This window comes from Mus musculus, chromosome 14, assembly GCF_000001635.26.
Source record: "Mus musculus strain C57BL/6J chromosome 14, GRCm38.p6 C57BL/6J".
NCBI classification, from domain to species: Eukaryota; Metazoa; Chordata; class Mammalia; order Rodentia; family Muridae; genus Mus; species Mus musculus.
In genome coordinates this window covers 26,993,129-27,003,407 of record NC_000080.6, presented here as the reverse complement: position 1 = coordinate 27,003,407, position 10,279 = coordinate 26,993,129, and the positions used below count along the sequence as shown (strand labels likewise).

General features: G+C 41.9%; 1 protein-coding gene across 2 annotated transcripts; it reads right to left on the bottom strand.

Moving 5' to 3' along the window:
- Positions 1-1,078: 1,078 nt before the first annotated feature.
- Hesx1 (homeobox gene expressed in ES cells) lies at positions 1,079-8,989 on the bottom strand. 2 transcript variants are annotated; one of them, XM_006518570.4, is made up of 5 exons: positions 8,886-8,989; positions 2,532-2,814; positions 1,837-2,036; positions 1,488-1,589; positions 1,079-1,402 (listed from the first exon to the last, which is right to left on the bottom strand). In XM_006518570.4, the coding sequence occupies exons 2-5, from the start codon at positions 2,686-2,688 to the stop codon at positions 1,304-1,306; spliced, it is 558 nt and encodes a 185-aa protein (XP_006518633.1). In that variant the 5' UTR covers positions 2,689-2,814; positions 8,886-8,989; the 3' UTR covers positions 1,079-1,303. The 2 variants fall into 2 exon arrangements, with proteins under 2 accessions (XP_006518633.1, NP_034550.2); NM_010420.2 differs by lacking the exon at positions 8,886-8,989 and having other exon boundaries at positions 1,082-1,402; positions 2,532-3,046.
- Positions 8,990-10,279: the final 1,290 nt, after the last annotated feature.

Here is a 10,279-nt window from a genome sequence, read left to right as displayed (position 1 = left end):
TACATATATGTAGTTGAGCAAATGCAAAGACACTAGTAGCCTGATACTGAAGTATATAGTTGATTGGAATCCTTAAGCTGAAAACAGAAACAAACTAGATGATCACTATCACATAAAACACCAAAAAATGCCATATTAAATGAATTTGAAAGCTATCTGAAGAATTGTATTTATTTGCTAATTTATTCATTTTTACAAAATGTTAAAGATACACTTATTTATTCGTGTGTGTGTGTGTGCATGTGTGCGTGCATGTTCATGACACATATGTCGAGATCAGAGGACAATTTTTCAGTGTTGATTCTCTCTCTCAGCCGTGTGGGTTCTGGGGGACTAATGGAACCTGGGTCAGCAGGCTTGGCAGCAAGACCTTAACCTTCGATCCATGACACCAGCCCTGCAGCTCAAGTCTTTTTGGCAGTGCAATGCAGTGGTGGGGATATGAGAGCTGATGGTCTCACGTCTGTACTTTGTTGTAATAACTTTAAAAGAAAAACAACTTGAAATTGGTGTGCTGTAGATTTGTTTGAACACATGGCCAGAAATCAGCAGAAGATTCACAAATAACTCATTGTATAATATATGCGTGTATAATTGCATTTCAAAAGGAACCTGGAAAAAAACTAATGGAAATAAATTAAACCTATTATTATTACTACTACTACTACTATATTTTGAAATACTTTGTAAGTTGTAACCAACCTGTGGAATCAGTTATGAACTTAGTGATTTCTTTTTTTTTTTTTTTTTCCCGAGACAGGGTTTCTCTGTGTAGCCCTGGCTGTCCTGGAACTCACTCTGTAGACCAGGCTGGCCTCGAACTCAGAAATCTGCCTGTCTCTGCCACCCAAGTGCTGGGATTAAAGGCGTGCACACCACCACAGCTGAGCTTAGAGCTTTTAATACACATAGTAACTTACTAGATCAACTTTACTCACTTGTAAACAACTATTGTTGAGGTTAGGAGGGAGAATGGGGTGAGTCTGGGAAGTGTTAGGGGAGGAACGGATAAATATGACTAAAACAGACTGTATACACCTGTGAAGGTTTCAAAGAAGAAAGTATATTAAAATACCGGTCATTTCTGAAAATTTTTTTATTAAAAATATATAGGAAAGATGTTTTAATTATAACTAAAAATGTACTGTTCTAGAACCATAATTATTTGCAGTATTTTCAGAAAGAATGACAAAATCTAGATTAGATACAGGAGAGAACTGTAACATTTTAAGTACTTGGAATTTCCATTGATTTCTTCTGTACTATACAACTGGAAGAGAAGCCAACATGTGTAATTTTCTACCTATTTCAGAAGATCTGGGTTGAAGGGTTTTTTCGCCATTAGAAACTGTGATTCTCTACGGGACCTTTTCATCTTTGCTCGGCGATTTTGGAACCAAATCTAGAATCAAGGGAAAATAAAACAGTTCTCAGACATATTACCACATTATTTATCATCACGGGTAACAACTGTGTTTGCACCCTACCTGGATTCTGTCTTCCTCTAAGTTCAGCTTTTGAGCTAGGTCCTCTCTGATGTCAATGCCAGGGTAGCAGTTCACTCTAAAGACATTTTCCAATACTTCGACCTAGAATAATGAAGGAATTCTTTAAAGTGGCAGTATTTTATATGTCACCAAAATTGGGCTTTCAAATGAAAAATGCACTTAAATTTGGGCCTTTAATCCAAAAGCATTTTAAAACAATTGGTTGCCCAGAGACTGTTAAACTATGAGTCCACCCTTTCACTAATGCCACTTCTACACTGGGACCCCAGAGTGTCTGGCTTCTGTCACAACCTTTGTGTTGTCACTATTGGCTGAAAAATCTTCTCACCTGGTTCTGGGTGAAAGCGGTTCTTGGCCTTCGTCCTCGGTACCAACTCAATTCTCTTTTCAAAGAGCGTGTTTCGGAGGCTGAAAAATAATTTTCATATTTCGGAGCCCTTTCTTCTGGCCTTGGATGATCCACTGGACAAGGAAATGAAGTCTCACTGGGAAGATCTGGGGCATGTAGGGGTGGGTTGCCACCTTTCTCTAAAATCAGAAGAAGAAGGTCCATCTTATATTGCCTATGTTCCACAAAGTTCTGGAAAAAAGTCATTTCAGTAACTTGCTTTGAATTTTCCTAGGGAATTCTTCAAGGTTTCACAAAAGAATTGTCTCCCCCATTCCCCCCCCCCCAAAAAAAAAGAGGATGGGGGAAGGGAGAGAGAGGGAGAGAGAGAGAGAGAGAGAGAGAGAAGCCTTGGTGATAGAGAACATACATTTTGAACTCTACCATTCATTTTTCAGTGAGGAGAGATTTAGAATGCCTGACGTGACACATGTACACAGAGGGTCTTCTGAAACAAATACTATTTCTCACTGGGAGTGAACCACCTAGGGCAGGCACTCTATTCCCTTCCGACCCTGTTGGAGACCTTTTATAGATACAGAACAGAATGAGAACGTGGTTTCTAATCCTATACTGCATGAAATAAAGGACAAACTAAAAACGCAGATGAATTTAGAAGTTGAGTTGCAGCATACCTGAGTCACCGCAGGTGTCTGTCCAGGGTCTGTGGGGTCTTACTGACGTTGTACAATCTTTTTTCTGGTCCAGTCCTAAAATGCTCTCAATTGAGAAGGAGCAGGGCGCGGGCTTGCTTTCCCGGAGCTGAGCACCTTCCCGAAGGCTGGGAGACATTCTCTTCTGGGTCGTACAGCGCCGGAGGGCTCCTGCCCCACGTGTGCAGAGCTGGGATCTTCCAGCAGTTCACCTTGTAGCTTTGCTGACTAGGGGGCTGGGTTTCCAAAGTCACTAATTAAAATCCTGTTTTAGAAAGTTTTAGCAAGTCAATGAACACTTGCCCAGCCAGCGGCTTAAGGAGTTAATTGTTTATTTGTTTGCAAGTAATTAGCAACTAATGGCTACACCAGGGGGCCACCTACAGGGACAAAAAGTGTTATCTCTCCTAAGCAGAACGCAGACTTAACTTTCTCAGAAGAAGTGGTGCACGAACATAGCACTCCTCTTTTATTTGAGATCATTAATGTATAAAATCGTGGTTTTCTTCTGAAGTTTGTATTTTTAAGGATTCTAGATACCTAAATGTACAGGGTGGATAGAAGAGCAGTCAAGTAATAAATAATCAGATTTAGTGAATGTTCTTCCAAGGAAACTGGGAAAAATAATAATCTCTTAATGCTATTACAGTAATTCTGATGAAAATACCTGTTTTCCATATGCATATGTAATGGTGAACGTTGTCAATGAAAACGCAGTACTCTTTGGAGTGCAGCACACTGGAAAAGCCTGCCAGTGTTATTAACACAGAGTGCAATCGCCTTCCAAGTGCCTTGGCTTAATTCATAGGAACAGTTGCACCACGTATTTGAAGTAATTAATGGGCTAATTCCTTTCTTTCATTCTTTCTTTTAAATGAGAGAGATACACGTTTACATGAGGTTCAAATGCTACAAAGAATAATTTATTTCTATAACAGTTATTTCAAAGAGCGTAGTTTGAGACAAAGTCTCATTATGCAGTTATGGAACTAACTCTATAGACCAGGCTGGCCTTGAACTGACAGATCTGTCTCTCTCTGCTTGCTGAATTAGGGCTTGTCTGTGTGACTTGCTTTGGTCAGAGGAAAGAATGTGAGCAAAAGCTCAAAATGCACTAGTATGATTGGTTTGCATTGCTTTCTTTTTTTGTTTTGTCTTGTTTTTCGAGACAGGGTTTCTCTGTGTAGCCCTGGCTATCCTGGAACTCACTCTGTAGACCAGGCTGGCCTCGAACTCAGAAATCCACCTGTCTCTGCCTCCCATTGCTTTCTGATAACGCCGTGACATCACCCCTGTGGTAGCTCCTACCCTTCAGCCTTCAGCCTTCAGCCTTCAGCCTTCAGCCTAAGCCCTAGAATGGACATGTCAATCAGACTCTAACCATTTTACAGATAGTTAAGTAGTTAAGTCAGCTGAATCCAGCAAAGCTTTGTCAAATGCCAACTGGTCTGAACTCTCTCTCTCTCTCTCTCTCTCTCTCTCTCTCTCTCTCTTCCCCCGCCCACCCCCCCACTTGCACTCTCATATTCTTGTTTTTGCTTGTTTGCATGTTTTTGTTTGTTTGTTTGTTTGTTTGTTTGTTTTTGAGACAAGGTTTCTCTGTTTAACAGCCCTGGCTGTCCAGGAACTCCCTTTGTAGACCAGGCTGACCTGACATGCCTCTGCCTCCCTAGTACTGAGATTAAAGGTGTGACCCACCATGCCCACCATGCCCAGCCTTGGCCTGATATTTTCTAAGCAGGAAAAACAACCAACCAGTTAAAACCACTGACATTTGTGGGAATTTTTACACGTACAATCTTTTTACCTTTTTGTTAAACAATTTAAGAAATAGATTTATTTATTCATATGTATGTGTGTGTGCCTGAATGTATGTATGTGCATTATGTGTGTGTGTGATGCCCATGGAGGTCATAAGAGGGCATTGGATCCCCTAGAATTGGGTTTAGAGGTAGTTGTAGGCTGCCATGTAGGAAGCTAACCCTGATCCTCTGCAAACCAGTAAGTGTTTTTCTATGCTGAGTCATCTCTCTAGTGAGACCCACAACTCCTTTATAGATAGGGTCCTGCTATGTAGCCGAGGCCGATCTTGAACTTAGTATGAAACCCAGGATGTCTACAAACTCAAGGCCTCACTAGTGCACTAGCCACCACAAGTGAGAACAGCCGTCTAAACAGCATTTAGGAAAAAATGGCTCATTGGCCGGATGTGAAAGTGAGGGGACACGGGGCATTAAGAGTGCTTCTGGCGTTCCTGCCTGGCTACAGGAGGTGGCCTCTTCAGGTTCCATGTCCCCAATGCTGTGAGCCACAGCTAAGGTCACCTCCATTGATTCTTGGGAGCCTCTCTTATCCCAGGTCTCTGGTTCATCCTGGAGATGCCCCCCCCCCCGCCTCCCTACCCCCATCAGTTGCAGATTTCTATTCATTCTCATGGCCATCTGGCTGTCTCTCCTGTCCCACCTTGATCCTGAACACCTACCCCCATTCCCCTCTTCATCCCCTGTCCCTCCCAGGTCCCTCCCTCCATCTGCCTCTCATGACTATTTTATTCCCCCTTGTAAGCGAGATTCAAGCGTCCTTGCTTGTGCCTTCCTTCTTGTTTCTTTGGGTTTGTGGAGTGTAGCATAGAACCCCAGTGGAATGATAGGGACACTAATCCACCCACAAAACTTTTAACCCAAAATTTGTCCTGTCTACAAGAAATGCAGAAAAGAGGGCTGGCGAGATGGCTCAGTAGGTAAGAGCACTGACTGCTCTTCTGAAGGTCCTGAGTTCAAATCCCAGCAACTATGTGGTGGCTCACAACCACCGGTAATGAGATCTGATGCCCTCTTCTGGTGCTTCTGAAGTCAGCTACAATGTACTTATATATAATAAATAAATCTTGGGCCAGAGCAACAGGGACTGAGCGAGCGGGGCCGACCAGAGGAAACAGAGGTCCTAAAAATTCAATTTCCAGCAACCACATGAAAGATCACAACTATCTGTACAGCTACAGTGTACTCACATAAATAAATAAATAAATCTTTTTTTTTTTTTTTAAAGAAATGCAGAAAAGAGAGATGGAGTGGATACTGAGGGAGTAGCCATTCAATAACTGGGCCAACTTGAGACCCATCCTATGGGCAAGCATCAATCCCTGACACAATTAATGAATCTCTGTTGCAGACAGGAGTCGAACATGGCTGTCCTCTGAGAGGCTCCATCCATAGGCCAATCTGATGTGGACATTTTCTCAATTGTGGTTCCCTCTTCCCAAATGACTCTGGCTTGTGTCAAGTTGATGTGAAATTGGCCAGCACAAATGCACAATGTTGCTTTAATTTCTTGTATTTGTTGAGACTTGATTTGTGTCCTAATATATGGTCAATTTTGGAGAAAGTTCCTTGGGATGATGAGATGAATGTGTGTTCTTTAGTGGGTGGAGTATATTCTGCAAATGCTTGTCAGGCCCATTTGATTTATTTATTTATTTTGGTTTTTTGAGACAGGGTTTTTCTGTGTAGCCTTGGCTGTCCTGGAACTCACTCTGTAGACCAGGCTGGCCTCGAACTCAGAAGTCCGCCTGCCTCTGCCTCCCGAGTGCTGGGATTAAAGGTGTGCGCCACCACGCCCGGCCACCCATTTGATTTATAATGCTGTGATTTATGAATGAATGTTCTGTAGTTGCTTACTAGGTAAAATTGATTTAACGCCAATGTTTCTTTGTTTAGTATTGTTCAGAGCACCTGTCTATAGCTGAGAGTGGTGTGCTGAACTCACCTAATATCACTGTGTTGGGATTAATCTATGATTTTAGATCTAACAGTGTTTCTTTTATGAAATTGAGTACTCTTTGTTTGGTGTGTATACGTTTAGAATTATAATATCCTCTGGGTAAACTATTCCTTAAGAGTATAAAATGACCCCTGTATCTCTTCTGATTAGTTTTGGCTTGGAATCTATTTATTTTGTTGGATATTAGAATATCTACAGTTCCTTTTGTCTTGGTTCCTTTTGCTTGGAATTCCTTTTATTCTAAGGTTGTGCCTATATTTTATGAAGAGATGTCTTTCTTAGAGGTAGCCAAAAGATGGAGCCTGTTTTATAATCTAAGCTGCTAGTCCACATCTCCTTATTGGAGAATTGAGACCACTATTACTAAGAGTTGTTAGTTAACGATGTGTGATAATTCCAGTCATTTTGTCTATCTGTGGTGTTTTCTTAGGCCTCCTTTGATGAACTGTCCTGGAATTATTTATTCCTTGTGATATCTTTAATGTATATATCCTTGTCTTTTGACCAAAGCATTCCTTCTAGTGTCTTCTGTGAAGATGGCTTAGTGGTCACAAATTCATTTTTTAAATAAATTTGTTTTTATCATGGGATTTTAAAAGATTTCTTCTTCAAATTTAGTATATAGTTTTTGCTGAGTTGACAATTGTTGTCTTTCAGAATTTAAAATTCACCTTGTCAGGTTTCTGTCAAGGTGGGTGTTGGTGCACACCTTTGATCCTAGCAGTCAGGAGGTAGAGTCAGGTGGATGTTTTTGAGTTTCAGGACATCCAGGTCTATAGATTGAGTTCTAGGACAACCAGGGCTATACACAGAGAAACCTTGTTTTAAAGCAAACAAACAAACAAACAAACAACAAAACCCAATAAACCCCCCAAAATGGCAAACAACAACAGTGACAACAAAGAAAAAGAAAAAGAAAAAGAAAAAGAGAAAGAAGAAGAAAAAGAAAAGAAAGAGAAATAAAGGTTTCTGTCAAATAATCACTGGTTTTACTCTGATGGCCCGACTTTATAAGAGACTCACTCGACTTTTCTCTCTTGTTGCTTTTAATAGCCTTTCTTTAGCCTGATTTATTGATTGATTGATTTTTAAAGCATCCATTACTGGAGGTGGAGGAATAGGCTGGGGAAGAGGGAATTAGGAAGAAACAAAGAGCTCCAGTTTGGATACAAAGTAGTTACTGGATACAGGGCAGGAGCTCAAGGCTTGTAATTACCAGAAATGGTGCTGTCTCAAAAGCCATAGAGTCATCTGTGATCACCCAGAGACTTGAGCTAGATACAAGCAAGGACTTGGAGACTAGGCTGCTCACCATCAGGAGGTAGGGGGGAAAGTGGTGCTAGATGAGGAATAAGAACCAGAAAGATGTGGGAACAGAAATGAAGCCAAGGCGCTGCAAGCTGAATGTATTATTATTATTATTGTTATTATTTACTACTATTACTACTATTAACAACAACAGCTACTACTACTAACTCTACTACTACTATTGCTGCTGCTGCTGCTACTACTGCCACAGCGTCTCTCTATGTAGACCTGGCTCTCTTGTAACTCACTATGTAGACCAGCCAGGTCTCAGACTCACAGAGATTTGCCTGCCTCTGCTTTCCAAGTGCTGGAATTAAAAGTATATCTGAGGGCTGGTGAGATGGCTCAGTGGGTAAGAGCACCCGATTGCTCTTCCGAAGGTCCAGAGTTCAAATCCCAGCAACCACATGGTGGCTCACAACCATCTGTAACAAGATCTGACTCCCTCTTCTGGTGTGTCTGAAGACAGCTACAGTGTACTTACATATAATAATAAATAAATCTTAAAAAAAAAAAAAAGTATATCTGAGGGCTGGTGAGATGGCTCAGTGGGTAAGAGCACCCGACTGCTTTTCTGAAGGTCCGAAGGTCCGAATTTCAAATCTCAGCAACCACATGGTGGCTCACAACCACCCGTAATGAGATCTGACTCCCTCTTCTGAAGTGTCTGAAGACAGCTACAGTGTACTTACATATAATAAATAAATAAATCTAAAAAAAAAGAAAGCTTTCCTAAACAAGAATTATTAAAAAAAAAATAAAAAAGTATATCTGAGCCTCATCAGAGATAATGCTACTGAATCAAAGCAACTCTACATAAAGACATGGCAAATGTTTTTTTTTTTTGGTTTTTCGAGACAGGGTTTCTCTGTATAGCCCTGGCTGTCCTGGACCTCACTTTGTAGACCAGGCTGGCCTCGAACTCAGAAATCCGCCTGCCTCTGCCTCCCAAGTGCTGGGATTAAAGGCGTGCGCCACCACGCCCGGCCCTAAGACATGGCAAATGTTTAAAGAGACTCTTTAAGAACGAATAGAGACAAGAGAGAGAACAGAGTTGCCAAGCAAAGGATGGGCGCAATGGCACCCCTAGCGGAGTCTGCTTCCGTTCTGGAGCCCCTGTGGGTTTCTCTCCAACAAGAATCGTTGAAGACGCGTCAGTAACTTTGTTAATGCTACTCTGCAGGAAGTGCTTTCCCTCAGATCCCTCAGATCTCTACAGTAGCCTAGAGACTTCCCTTATGTACTGACCTCATCTCCTAGTGCCTTCTCCCATCACCTTATAGCCACAGCAGGCTCCTCCTCCTCTTCGTGAATGCTCTATGTACACCCTCCCGCACCTCCCGGCTTTAGATCTCCACACCGGTTTTTGTTGCTATCTGAAAAGCTTGTTGCTCCCGCGCAATCTCGCTAATCACTTCCTCCTTCTGCCCTGCTCCGATGTCATCAGTTCAGCAGTTCAGCGAGTGGCTTCTGCCCCTCCCCCACCTCCTCTTTGAGCCGTGATCTTTCCCCCAGAGCAGGCCTCTTGCCCTCTCCAGTTTCTGTTCACAGCACTCACAGCCAAAGCAGATCATTTATATGTACCGTTTGTTGCCCATCTCTCCTTATTTTAGGATTTTTGTCTATTCTCTTTAATCCCTGGGATTCACGACGCTGTATGGCTGTGTCAAGGTGGGTAAGGGGTTAAGATGAAGACAGAGAAGGGTTCATTAAGTTTCTTAATAAGAAAGTTAACTGGTGTCTTTGGCAAGCTTGGAACCCAGACTTAAAGTGAATGGAATGTATCTGATTTATTAACATCTGGGCCACATTCCGTGAAAGATCTCCTTTTCTAAGAAACAACTAGGTCTAGAGTAAAACATTAAGTGCATTGGTGAGATCTCAAAACTAAGGACACTTTATTTTGTTTACTAAATAAAACAAAATTCCAATTCCAACCAGAGAGCACTGAAATCCAAACTGGGAGCATTGCTGGTAAGCATGGGGTTACCTTCAAGGAGCAAATATCTTCAACATGGCTGAAAGTAAAAACCCTTAGTCTAGCAGTAGGAAAGGGAGTTGAACTGAAGGCAGCTACTTTAGGCCAGGGCCATCAACCTCTTGATCCCTGTCAAAAATAGATTAAACCATTTCCGGAGGAAAGTGACTCTAAATTTAGCTTTATAAGAGTTTTAGGGCCGGGTGGTGTTGGCACATGCTTTTAATTCCAGCACACAGGAGGCAGATCTCTGAGTTCAAAACCATTTTGGTACACAGAGTGAGCTCCAGGACAGCCAAGGCTACATAGAGAAACCCTGTCTCTAACGCTCCCTCCCCTGCCACACATAAGAAATTAAAAAGCAAGAAAGTATAAACTCATATCAAATGCCTGAGGTCAGCCACCAGCAGAAATAACCAGCAGAAACAGTGAGCCTTGTACCCTCTACAGAGACCACTACTTATGCCCATAGCCATGTATATCCTCATCTGCAACAGGAGCTTCAAGAGTTAATAACTCCATCTCCTAGATCACACTATACATTCATGTGGTCTTGGGACTTTCTCCCCATCTTGTGATCTTGAACAGAAGCAATGTTTGTACAATTTAAGGCCAGCTATCAAAAGCTAGATCTGTTTCTATTCTGTCTCTGTCCGCACTATAG

Coding starts and splice junctions, on each gene's coding strand:
- Hesx1 (XM_006518570.4), bottom strand. CDS start 2,688: ATGTCTCCCAGCCTTCGGGAAGGTGCTCAGCTCCGGGAAAGCAAGCCC. Junction 2,037..2,531: donor AGACACCTGCGGTGACTCAG/GTATGCTGCAAC, acceptor TTCTGATTTTAG/AGAAAGGTGGCAACCCACCC. Junction 1,403..1,487: donor TAGAGGAAGACAGAATCCAG/GTAGGGTGCAAA, acceptor CCTTGATTCTAG/ATTTGGTTCCAAAATCGCCG.